General features: G+C 40.7%; 1 protein-coding gene across 6 annotated transcripts in view; it reads left to right on the top strand.

Moving 5' to 3' along the window:
* The window catches only part of TBC1D5 (TBC1 domain family member 5), a 546,696-nt gene that overhangs the window by 461,322 nt on the left and 71,615 nt on the right, over positions 1 to 13,759 (top strand). For all 6 annotated transcript variants that reach the window (XM_060298634.1, XM_060298636.1, XM_060298635.1 and 3 more), the window contains one exon: positions 12,271 to 12,518. In XM_060298634.1, the coding sequence (XP_060154617.1) occupies positions 12,271 to 12,518 (248 nt within the window). The remainder of the gene's footprint in view (positions 1 to 12,270; positions 12,519 to 13,759) is intronic.

The following is a 13,759-nucleotide window of genomic DNA, read 5'->3' as shown; positions in this document are numbered from 1 at the left end:
ATTCCCAGCTTTCCTCTGCCTTGTGTCAGAGCTTAAACAACTTAACTGATACCAATAATGAAAGATTCCAGAATTAGAATTCTGGCAGGTACAGGCCTCTGGCAGGCCTCTACAAATGGCCCCTTGTCAGGATCCCTGCATGGGATCCAGCAGGAAGCCAGGGAAAGATGATTCTAATAAGAGTGTTCGCTGGGCTTTGAAGATGTTTTCCACATTCCTCAGCTGGGCTCCAGTGACGAAGTAGTGATGGCGTCCAGTCCATTTTTACCCCAAGAATGCCTGATGGCCAATAATTTTCCGTCTCTCCTTGGGATCAGGATCTGCCTCAGCTTAGGAGCATTCGTCTCAGGACCTGGCCTAACAAGAATGTCCTAGAAAGTGCGTGATCCCAGGAAGCTCAGGAATTCTTCTGCCAGTTGTCATCTTATGCTAGAATTTGAGCTTTGTGAGAACAGGGACCACATCTGCCTCTGTCATTGCTGTTTCCTCAGTACCTGGCACAGAGAACACATTCAAATACTGGTGAAATGATTGAATGCTTTCTAGCCTCATTTATAGAGGAACCATATGGATGTCAGGGACTGAATCCTAGAATCTTCATATTGCCAGGGCCTAGCACAGTACCTGGCACTGTTTCTAGTATTCAGTGAGTATTTAGTTTAATGACTGAATAAATAAATACTGTTTTGAATCCCTAAAAGGCATTATAAAATTCTTCTGGCCAATTTCCATTTTATATGGTCCACAAGATTTTTAAATTAGGCTTTATTGTATTTACTCAGAAGTATTTTATTGCTAAAATATGGTAAAGAAATAATATGCTAATGATATTTCCCAAGCCATAAAGCCAAGAAGTCCATTGTTATAGTCCCTTAGTAGTTAATTGGCTAATCAGAATTTTAAAGGACACTGATTTCTATATAAATGTAATTTTGTGATATTTTTGTGCTCAAATAAGAGTTTATGCTATAAACAGTTCTATGTCTGAAATGCTCTTTCTCTTGTATCAAAGAGAGTTGTTAATTCCTAACCAATTAAGGTAAATTGGTAAAACTATCTCCTGTTTAGGGCAGAGTAAATAACTCTTTCTCCTGTTTTAAAAAATTTAAGTGTAATTTGTACACAAAACACAGATCTTAAGTGTTCAGTCTGATGAGTTTTGACAGCTGTGTATACCCCTGTAAGCACCATCTAAAACAATATATCTGGAGTGAACATTTCTTTCACCCGAGAATTCCCTGGTGTCCCTTTCCAGTCAATTCCAACCCTTCATCCCAAGGCAACCACTGTCTGATTTCTATTACCTTATATTAGTTTTGCCTTTTCTTAAGCTTCCCATAAATAGAGCCACACAGTATGCACTCATTTTTGTCTAGCTTTCTTCATTCAGAATAATGTTTTTGCAATTCATGCATGTTGTTGCATGTATCAGTAGTTTCTTCCTTTAGATTGTTGAGTTGTATTCCACTATACAATGTATCACAAGTTGTTTATCTGTTCTCTTGTTGATAGATACTGGGTTATTTCCAGATTTGGGGTGTTATGAACAAGACTGCTAAGAGCATTCTTGTACGGGTGTTTTGATGTTTTTGTTTGTTGTTTTTGGTTTTGGTGTTTATCTTTCCCTTGGGTAAACACTTAGAAATTAAATTGTCCTAATGGATAGATCTATGTTTAACTTTATAAGAAACTACAAACTGTTTTACAAAGTAATTATACCTTTTTCCACTCTCATCAGGAGTATATGGGGGTTCTAACTGCTCTTCATCTTTGCCAACATTCGCTACTGTCAGTCTTTCTGATTTTATCTATTCTAGTTGGTGTGAAAATGCTATCTCATTGTGTTTTAATTTGCATTTTCCTGGTCATCTTTTCATAGAATATTGGTGATTTGTATATCTTCTTTTGTGAACTGTCCAGGTTGTTTGTCTGTGTTTAATGGGTTGTTTGTCTTTTTATTCTTGATTTGTAAGAATACTTTATATATTCTGGATAAAAGTCTTTGTCAGATAAATGTACTGCAAATATTATCCTCCCCCAGTGTGTGGCTTGCCTGTTCATTTTCTTAGTGATATCTTTTGATGAGCAGAAAATTATTATTTCAGTGAAGTTTCTTTTACCAGTTTTTTTCTTCTGTGGCTAGTGCATTTTATTTTCCTATTGAAGAAATCTCCTATCTAAGACTCACCTTAGTTTCCTTTGTTGAGGGTCCTTAAGACCACGCTCGGCTTCGAAGTTTCACTAGAAGGACTCACAGAACTCAGAAAAGCTGATAGACTCATGTTTATAGTATACTGTGGCAAAAGATTATAGATTAAAATCAGGAAGGGAAAAAGGTTGGTGTTGTAGACTGAAAAAATGCACAACCTAGAAGGTGAGGGTTATGTTTTATTCGGCGGACTTTCTGAGGTCTTCAAGCCAGGGAGACAGGACTCTCAGATCACTCTGAGGGACTGCTCTGAAGAGGCAAGGGGGGAGCCAGGATATACAGTAGTTTTGCAACAAATACCAGGTGGTCGGAACATCAAAAGTTTACTGTTAATTAAAGAAAACCAGACATCTCACATTGAAGAATGGAGCGCTTTTCTGTGTATGGGAAGATGCAAGAGTCTGGGCTCACTGAAATCATTGCTTTGATATGCACTTCAGCTACCTGGGGCCAGCATCCTGTGCTTTCTCATCCAGGGTCTCCTCAGGGTGCACCATCAGGCTGGCTGCAGCAGTTGACTGCTAGATGGTGGGCATTCGGTTTCCATCCTGAGTTTCCTCAGGGCTCACCATTGGGGAGGCTACAATGTGATGGCTTGATGGCTGGAGCATCCTCTATTTACTGATATGGCAGGCAACATTTTTCACTCAGAGTCTTAAGAGAAACCAGGTACAACTTTCCAGGTGTCCACTCCCAGTGGACTGCTTAAATCTCCTGGGAACCATGTAGGGCAACACATGTGAAGTGTTGCCAACCAGGGAAGCTCACCCAGGACTTGGTGACCCCAAGGTTTGTTATTAGAGGTCAGTCATGTAGTCATGAAGCAACCATGTGACTAACATTAGCTACTCCATCTCCAGTTCCCTCCAGAGGTCAGACTGATATAGTGTGGCAGGGGCCCAGGTTGAACAAAAACAGACTTTTACCATAAATCTGATTGTTAGCATAAACTTTGGTGTGGCTCAAGGCCCCAGGTCTACAAAGACACTTTTATCAGGTTGGATATTCCAAGGGCTAGAGGAGGTTATCTCCCAGTTGTCCCTCGAGGTCCAGTCCTAATCAACGTTGGAATGTGCAGGATTGGGACAGTCCAGGCCCGCTGAGTTAGCCCTTTACTGTACAGTCTCAAAGGTATTCTGTATTCTTCTAAAAGCTCTGTGGTTCTAACATTTGTATTAAATCTGTGGTCCACGTCAAGTTAATGTCTGTGTGTGGAGTGAGGTAAAAATTAAAGTCCATCTTTTTCCATAAAGGTATCCAGCAGTTCAGTACCACTTGTTTAAAAGTCTTTCCTTTCCCCATTGAATTAAATTGGATCCTTGGTTGAAAATCAATTGACTATATAGATATAAGCCAATTTCTGGACCTTCTATCCTTTCTCTAGTACCACACTAACTGAATTATGTAGCTTTATAGCAAGTCTTGATTTTAAATAGCCTGAGTCCTCCAACTTTATTCTTTTTTTTATTATTTTGGCTATTCTGGGTTCTTTGCATTTCCTTATCAATTTTAGAATCTACATGTCAACTTCTATAAAAATTATTGGGATTTTGGTTGGAATTACACTGAATCTATAGATCAATTTGGAAAGAACTGATACCTTAATATTATTGAATTATCTAATCCATGAACATGGACTATCTCTTCATTCAATTAGTCTTCTTCACATTCTCTCAGTAGTGTTTTATAGTTTTTAGTGCAGAAGTCTTGTATATTTTTTTTTCAATTGAGAGAAAATAAATTCTTCTTTTTTTCTGCATCTAACCCGTTCCCTTCCATGGCTGTACTTTTTTTAATGTGACTGTTTCCTTGGACTTTTATGTGCACTCACACATTTCTTTATCTTTATTGGCTCCCATACCTCCTTCCTTAAAACCCTTAACAGTTGATTCTTGATACATGTTAAGTACAGCTGCTTGTGATTTTTTTTTTAATTGTGAAGATATATAGTGATTCTCAAAGTGAAGGTAGAGAGGTGAAGAGGGCAAAACTCCCCACCAGGTGGGCATCTCAGAATTTTATCCTCTTCCATTCTGATGTATTTCCCTAGGCCAGAGACTCCCATGAGCCACGGTTAACGGGAAAGATTTGTATCCCTCTCAGATACTGGGTCAGGGGCCTCAGGTAGGCCCCTGAGTTTGAGATGGGTTCGGTGAGTATCCCTCAAGGGCCCACACTATCATTCAGGCCTCTTTTTGGTCCTGTAATCTTAGCAGGATGGTGAACGTGATGGTAGAAGCCATTTGGCTCAGCTGATCACAAGCTGTCAGAGTCAGAAGGGGCTTTCACTGAACCATGCCTCTCACCCATGCCAGGGTCAGGGAGCCTGTGTGTCTGAAAATGATTTTCTAATCTCTACTTACACAGTTCCAGAAACGGAGCTTTTACTATTTTAAATTGAGCCTGTGAAATCACTAGAAAGGATTTCCTGTGTCATAACCTTTTAACTGTCTTCTGTTACTGTCTGTAACTTTTGTAAACTTATTTTTTAAAGCCATGCGAAGAAGCGCTGCTTTCCCTCATGGCAGCTCTCACAGTACTGGAGGACTTGCTCCCCTGCTTTTTTAGCCATTTCTCTTCCATCGTAATTTTCATACCTCCCTACTGTTCCACTCCATTTTATAGACACAAAATTCAGTTCTGCCAGAAATTAATGCATCACCAAAACAGTCTGCCATGATTGTACAGTTAGTTACCTCCTGCAGTGTAGACAGTCAGCTAGTATTTCTAGCTACGTATCATATTTACTATTAAAGGAAAACGTGTTTCCTATAAGAGGTTAATATATACTTACTATATATAGATACCATATTTACTTTTGAGGGATAATTTCACAGGGTACAGAATTCTAGTTGGTGGTTTTTTCTCTCAACACTTTACATATTCATTCACTGCACTCTCTTCTTGCATACGTGGTTTCTGAGGATAATTAGAATGTTGTTCTTATTTTTGCTTCTCTATAGGTAAGCTGTTTTTTTTCCTCGGGCTTATTTCAGGATTTTTTTTTTCCTGTGATTTTCCATAGTTTAAAAATGATATGACTAAGCATAGTTTTTTTTTGGCATTTTTCTTGCCTGGTGTTCTCTGAACTTCCTGGATCTTTGGTTTGTTGACTGACATTAATTTGGGGGAAATTCTCAGTCATTGTTTCAAATATTTCTTCTGTTCTTTTCTCTCTTTCTTCTTCTGGTGTTCCCATTATTTGAATGTTACATCTTTTAGGGTTGTCCCACAATTCTTGGATATTCTGCTCTGCTTTTTCTGTCTTTTCTGTTTGCTTGGGGAGTTTCTATTGAAATATCCTCAACCTCAGAGATTCTTTCCTCAGCCATGTCCATCAATAATAAGCCCATCAAAGACATACTTTGTTTATGTTACAGTATTTTTGATCTCTGTCATTTCTTTTTTTTTTTTCTTAGAATTTCCTCCCCTCTGCTTATATTTCCTATCTGTTCTTGCATGCTGTATACTTTATTCCTTAGAGTCTTTAGCATTTTAATCATAGTGATTTAAAATTTCCAGTCTGATAATTCCAACATCCCTGCTGTATCTGAGTCTGGTTCTGAAGCTTGGTCACTCTCTCTCTTCAAAGTATGCTTTTTGCTTTTTTAGTACATCTTTTAATTTTTTTTTTTTTTTTTTTTTTTTATAGTTGGACATGTTGTACTGGGTAAAAGGAACACCAGAAATAGGCCTTTAGTAATGTGGAGGAAAGGAAGCATTCTATGGTCCTATGATTAGGTCTCAATCTTTTAGTGAGCCTGGGCTTCCAGACTGTGAACTTGACACATGCCTCTCAGCTGCAGCCCCCACCAACATCAGGTGGAACAGGACGGCTAGAGGGGGCTGGGTTTGGGTACTTGCCTTCCCCCAGGTCAGTTAGGCTCGGCAAAAATCCCTGTAGGTTGGACTCTGGTTAAATATTTCTCCTGAGGGCAGACCATTTAAGAAGAACAAGATGCTCTGGTGTATTTCAAATGGTTCCTTTTCCTCTACCCCTGCCAGAAGCACAATTTTTCTCCCATATTTACCATGAGAACCTGGTAGAGCTCCAGGAGGGAAAACTCGCTGAAGTTTGGGCTGCGCCTCCACCCTCCTGACTGGGTCCCCTGGGAGATTTTAACTCTCAAGTTTGTCCACACTGAGCTTCCAGCAATTCAGCCACAGTTCCAATTTCCCTACCCCAGCACTGGTTCTTGTGGGTTTCTGCTCTGGTAGGTCATGATCCTCTGTATTCACCCGTCACTCTCTCCAATCTGGGTGACAGCAGTTTGCCCTTTGACCTCACTTCTCTTATGGATCTAAGAAAAAAATGTTGATTTTTTTTTCAGTTTGTTCAGCTTTTTACTTGTTGTTAGGACAGTGTAAAGACTTCCAAGCATTTTACACACTTGCCTGGAAACCCAGAAGTTCACTCATCTAGAATTAATGTACCCCAAGAATCTTATTTTTCTCCTGCAACATCATTATGGGCTCAGATTAGCCTTGTAGACCAGACCAAAACATTCATTTTTGGGAGCTTGACTTTTTGTTTTTTAATATGAACTCACGTTAATCCATGCCTCCCTATTCTATCTGTAATGAGCAGTTGTCAAAAGTTTTAACCTAAGTGTATAAGCTTTTATTTATCTTCATTAAATTTTATGTGTTTCATTTATTTCTCATGCTACCCTATTGAGAGTATTTTAAATTTTGATTATTTTATCTGATGTATTGGGTGCCTCTGCAGCTTTTGGTCTAAAATTCATAAGCCCATGTTCTCTTTCTTCAAGTCTTAAAACTATAGGATCTTCTATCTCAAAGGGACACAAAATATCATATAACTCAGCCCCCATGGTTTAAAGATAAGGAAACTAAGGTCCAGACAACAGGCTAAATAACTCTTCCAAGTTACGGAATTCAGTGACAGAAGATTATGACCTTAAAAAAAAGACTGGTGAGGAGGTCTGTGAACCAAGTCTGAGACACATGTCACCAGAGGGGTGCTAGAACATTCAGCAGTACATGTGAGGTAACAGTTGTTCAGCTATAAACTAAGTGTGTATTATCCTCCATTACATCCACTGCACCTTGATAAAATCCAACAGAGGTCAACACTTCAGATTAGAAATAAAGTTGTCTTAGAATGACTTGTTTTTGGTGAACCAGACTGGCTACTTGTAATAAACACAACCATTTCCAAGTAATTAGTAAAAATATTTGTATAAACCAGTCTATTTTACAGTTTGGTTTCCACACTCCTTTTGAAAAATCAGAATATTTCCCCACTTCCATTCTTCTGATATTTCTATTTTTATTTAATAAAACAAAATGAGTAATATACTTAAGACAAACCCAACTGTCTAAAATTTTAAATGTATCTAAATAACAATTGGATCAACGACTATTTGAAAATGTGGGGGAAAATCTTTGATGCAATTGCTTTATTTTTTTTAAATATTTATTCATTTTATTTATTTCCTTGGTTGTGCTGGGTCTTAGTTGCGGCAGGCGGGCTCCTTAGTTGCAGCTCACAGGCTCCTTATTTGTGGCTCACCGGCTCCTTAGTTGTGGCATGCGACCTCTTAGTTGCGGCATGCATGTGGGATCGTGCAGGGGCCCCCTGCATTGGGAGCGAGGAGTCTTAACCACTATCATCGGGGAAGTCCCGATGCTATTGCTTTAATCAGATGCAAATATGCAGCTTTACATGCTTTTATTGGGAAAAAGAGAAAATGAATAAGTGAATGAATGAATGAACCAAGCATTCAACCTTTGGGGATATAGATAAAATAATTAAAAATGAGTTGAAAACTCATTATTTGACAAAAATAGAAACAAGCATCTAACAACATTTTATTGCAAGAGGAGTGAAATAAACAAATATTAGATACTTAATATCAAACTTGAAAGAAATCTGTAGGTAAGAAGGAAATAAATCAGGGTGGTGAAAAGATTTGGTTACCAGGAAAGGAAAGAAGGTTGTGGAGAGTTTTTACAGAGGCGATACTTTTTTTTTTTAAGCTTTAGAAAGGATTTAGAAGTTGAATGAGAGCAGCTCATGATCCTGGGAATTAAGAAGGCATTGGAGACCCTAGAAGCTCTTTCAGTAAACAGAGTGTGAGTTAGAAAGCCAGGCTGCAAGAGATCAAGTTGGTAGGAAGAGGGTAGAAGAGGCAGCAAGAGTCACCCACTTTCAGAATTTCAGAAACTGTACAAAAAGGGCCCAACAATGAAGCCAGGTTGGGTTCTGGTACAGGTATTTCGAAGGATTCATGGATCTTCAGGAAGATGCCTCTGTTGCTGCTGATTTAACCCACTGAAGAGGCTGTGCTAAAAGAAAGTTCTTGGCACAATTTCCAAACAATCCCTCCTAGGTGGTACTGTTTTTAATAATAGTATGTAGTGTAGACGACAGTAACAAAAGACTTTGATTACACAGAGCCAGTTGCTCATTAGATTTGGTGTTCAATGTCTTGTTAACTCCAAAGCCCTCTTAGCATTTCTTTTAACACTATTTACACATTGCCGCCATCTTGATTTGTTTTGTTTTGTTTTGTTTTTTGTGTTTTTTTGTGTTTTTTTGTGGTACGCGGACCTCTCACTGTTGTGGCCTCTCCTGTTGCAGAGCACAGGCTCCGGACGCGCAGGCTCAGCAGCCATGGCTTACGGGCCCAGCCGCTCCGCGGCATGTGGGATCTTCCCGGACCGGGGCACGAACCCGCGTCCCCTGCATCGGCAGGCGGACTCCCAACCACTGCGCCACCAGGGAAGCCCCATTGCCGCCATCTTTAATCCAATCCAGTCCGGTCCTCACTGTCCATCAGATCTCTTGACAACTAAATTAATTTTCATTAATTTAGCACACGTGACTTGACAGCCAATAATAACTGTTGCAGAATGTTTAGTATGTCTTGCGAAGACTGCTGCTGCTAATATTTAAGATCTCTCTTAGCTAACTTTGTCATAAAAGTTGTCATGCCTAAAACACAAACAGCAGGCAGCATGCTTAGCATGCTTGCTCTAGAAGTACATGGGTTATAATTGTTTCTACCTGAAAATAGTCACCTTCAATAGTTGTTTTCAAAATTCTTCTTATTCTTCTGGAAGCATGGGTAGTGGATGAGGGGGAAATTGGTTGAAAACAAAAAAACGTTCAAAAAAGGAAAACAGCGCTCATCCTCTTTTAAGAGCTATTCAGATGAAGAATGGTTCGGCATGAGCTTGATCTGTGTGTTTTTCATGGTTTGTAGGAGTAATGAAGATGCCATAACCATAGTCTCTTGATAATGCTCTAGCAGTTTCTTAGTACTTTTATCAACATATGAATTTTAGAACTGGCAGTAGGGGAATTTGACTAGTACATTTTTGTTTATAAAAAAAGGGTAACAACATTCTAACTTCTTCATATCCGTGAATTATGGATCTTGACTTGCATACAAGCGAAACTAAAATGCAGTGGAACTTCAGTATCCTAATAACTCTTCTTTCCACTATGACTCGCGAGAAAGGGGGATGCACGCAGGCTGCTGAGTGCACTGCAGTGCCAGAGGTGAGCGCCTTCTGAATCCAGAATTTATGAGTTCTTTACATGTCATTCATTCTTTTTCTCAATAAACATGTATTGAGCGCCTTCTCTGTTGCCAAGCTGTAGTGTCTATACATTGAGAGGTCTCTGCTTCCTTAGGAAGCGTATAATAATAGCGCTTCCTTAGGAAGCGTATAATAATAGGGCTTCCCTGGTGGCGCAGTGGTTGAGAGTCCACCTGCCGATGCAGGGGACGCGGGTTCGTGCCCCGGTCCGGGAAGATCCCGTATGCCGCGGAGCGGCTGGGCCCGTGAGCCATGGCTGCTGAGCCTGCGCGTCCGGAGCCTGTGCTCCGCAACGGGAGAGGCTCCGCAACGGGAGAGGCCACAGTGCTGAGAGGCCCGCGTGCCGCAAATAAGTAAATAAATAAATAAAACATTGGAAATAAGTGGTGCATCATCACTATATATCCTCATCTCCATTAGGAAACATTATTTTCAATAATTTTTCAAAGAACATTAAATAGCTTTGTTCTTTAAAGATGAAATGATGCAAAACGAACCATTTGAAAAAGGATTTTTTTTCACATTTCATGCGTTATAAATGAATAGCTCGTTTCTTTTATAAAGCAAATTCCAGGTTTTAAATTTGATTTGTCCAATCTCTGAAGCAATATAAGTTTCCCATACCTAGCCCATAATATTAGCTAGGACCATTAAAGACTTTATGGAAGGAAGAAGCATAGTGTTCTTTGCTTTTTATTACAGAACTCTGGATCAGTTCTGTTTTAGCGCCCTATCTAGTAACGGCAAGGATACAGCTGTCATATAAAAAGTAGAATTACCATGTAAGTGTTGCCAGGTAGATCTGAGAGGACGAAATGATGGCAAAATTCAAGGTAACTAAAATCGTAACAAGTGGATCCCTCAAACTTGATTTTCAGTTTCCTACTTTTATGAAAAAGAAGCTAAATGCGAGAAAACAAGCTTCTATTAATGATTGGGCAGTAAAAATGCAAACTTTGATATTGACATGGTCAGCCTCCAACAACTAAAATAATTTATAATCATAACTGGTCTTTCACGTAATAGCCCTGAGATACTTCAAGATGATGAATCATTTGGGACGTAATCATTCATTTTAGCCAATGTTGACTTGGTGTCCTCTATCTGCCAGACAGAGCACAGGTGCTAGCAAACCCTGGTTTCCGAGAGAGGACCTGTCTGAGAGGGAGCGGGGAGTGGAGGGGAGTTGACTGCTGCTGAGACGTGGCACGAAGTAAGGATGGACCTTTGCTCTGCGGAGTCATTGGTGACCTCCAGGGGTGGTTTCAGAGCGATGGCAAGGACGCCACAGCCAGACCTTAGTGGACCAGGACTGGAGAAGCACAAGTAGCACATTAAGACACTTCTGAAAAGACGTGTTGTGAGGAGGGAAAGAAGTAGGATGGTAACCAGGAAGGAATGAGGGTTCAAAGGAGACGTTGGGAGACACGCTTGTGTGCACACACACACACACACACACACACACACCACGGTTGTGTGCTCATGGGAAAGATACGGTAGAAAGGGGGAAATGGTGATGCAGGAGAGCAAGATCCAGGAGCAACAGTCTCCAAAGGTCAGAGCAGATGGGATCTCCCCGCACGTGGGAAGGCGGGCCGTGGCCAGGAGCAAGGGACGCTTCCTCCATGGGAATAGGTGTAAAAGCTTAGACCACAGGTAGACGCAGCTGCCTTTTAACACATATTTCTAGAACACCTGTTATGTTTTAGGCGACTGGCAACATGGCAGAGAGAACGAAGTCCTGTCTCCATGAAACTTTTATTCCGGTGGGGGTTGGGGGAGGTGGACAGATCATAGCCAAATAAGTAAAATATGTAGTATGTCAGATGATGCAAAGCGCCATCAGGAAAAGTAAAGCAGGGACGTGGGGAAGGAGGATACAGAACGCGGGGGCGGTAGTGTGGGGTGAGGGTGGACTCAATTCTCGTGGACCAGAGCCCTTGATGTACTTTTGTGAACTGACTTCATGGCTCTCAGACACATTTATTTTTCAAAGTCAGATTAAATATGGCCTTGTTCCTACAGGCCAGAGTTTGTGGGAAATCTATTCTCAGCCTGGCTTCCCAGGTGCCCCCTTCTGTGGTTTATCCCAGACTCGCCCAGCCCTGTACCTCTCCTTCAGAGTCCTCATCACAGGTTTTAGTCATACATCTGTTTATGTGATTATGTGATGAATGTATTTTCTAGAATCTCCAGGAGGGAAACTATGTCTGTTTTGGACAGTTGCAGTGTTGGCTATAATGCGCCCTGTTTGTTGAATGAATGAATGAATGGAAAGTAAAAAGACTATTTTCCATAAGCCACATCTTTAAGAATCTTGTTGTTTTCTTATTCTGTGGTCACTTTGAAATTATCACGCCTCACTTCATGTAGCTGATCTAGACCTTTTCCAAAGCAGGTAAGGTATGTTTTTATATCAACAGAGCGTGTGAAATAGAGTTGTCCTCTAATTTAAACAATGTCTCTCCACCTAATTTGTTTTTTTACAGGACTAGTGCCAAAGGTGCTCCCCTGAATATAAATAAGGTCTCTACTAGCCTGATGAATTTTGGAAGAAAGTTGATTTCTCCGGCAGCGGCCCCGGGCGGTGCGGATGGCCCAGTACCGGGAAGCAGTGGCGGTACCTCCTCCCCGGCTGTGGTTCCCACCAGGACCCTAGCAGAGGCCCCCAAGCATCCTCTGCAGCAGCAGCAGAGGCTGATGAAATCGGAAAGCATGCCAGTGCAGCTGAACAAAGGTAAGGGAAAATACTGGTTAATCTAGAGGAAACACTCCCAAGGTAGCCTGGGATTTCCTCACCTGTCTATGAGGAATCACCGTCCTAGAAAGAGAAATTAGTGCAAGACTTAATTTTTTAAAATCTGTTATAGTAGGTCCTTTTTAAATGGCAATATCAGATACTATATTGTTCTTAAGAACGTTTTATGAGGTAATTTGTTAAAGTACTTGTTTTAACATCTGTACCTTAGTATACTTGCATTTGCGTCCTGGTGATGCCCACAGAGTATGGCGTGAACTGTCACAGCACAGAACTTGACGTCAGTTGACCAAGATCTCTGCTAGCTTTGTATAGTGATGCTTCTGGCTAGAAGAGCATCTGAGATGGGAAGGTCTGGTACCCTGGGCTCTGCTAGTCACAGCATTTGTCCGTGCAGTTGGTTAGGAGGAAGCGGGCCACCAGGCTTGCAGTCCCTGTTCCACCTGCTTTACCTCCAAGGAATACAAACTAGAGCCCAAAGCGGGGAAGAGGCCAAACAGAATATCTCAGGCAGCAGAGTTAGTGTCTGAATCCCTGCACTGAGAGAACCAGAGAACGTGAGAGCCGAATCACTCAGTTGACAAGTGTGCACTGCTGCTGGGAGTGCCGTCAGCGGCTCTCCTGCTGCTGGGACTCAGGTACGCTCCTTTCCATTTCAGGGCCTTTCCAGCACTTCACCTGCCTCCGGTGTTTTGTTCATAAGGGAGCCCTTCAGGTTGTTACTCATAACCTTTTTCTCTTATTTTCTACTTATTTCCAAAGACATATGAATTAAGTACCCCTACTCATAGCCGATTAGAAATAGCCACATTTATTTTTAGTGATGGGACTCTGCTGTCTATACTACGGAAGCAAGAAATAGTAACACGATGGCAGAAAATCTACAAAAATCAATCCTAAGCCCTCACAAAGCATAGTGTCTGTGGCCAGTTAGTGTCAGAGCAAATACCCTCCTGACCCCTGCCTCATCTGTGTCTTAAAGGTGTCCCTGGATCATAGCCAAGTTCAGTAACAGGTGTTGACAATAACAATAGTAATATTGAATCAGTAAGAAGACCTTAAACCATGTTCCATATACTCTGTTTAAGAGGATTGCATCCAAAATTATTTTAAAAATTAAATTATTGGCATTTAAACTGGTCAGAACTTAAGTTAAATGGACTCTTCTCCAATGATAGAAAATAATGAGTTTTTCAATAATAAGTGTGTGTTTTTCTATT

Source organism: Globicephala melas, chromosome 4, assembly GCF_963455315.2.
Source record: "Globicephala melas chromosome 4, mGloMel1.2, whole genome shotgun sequence".
Classification (NCBI taxonomy): domain Eukaryota; kingdom Metazoa; phylum Chordata; class Mammalia; order Artiodactyla; family Delphinidae; genus Globicephala; species Globicephala melas.
This window is presented reverse-complemented; position numbering and strand designations above follow the sequence as displayed.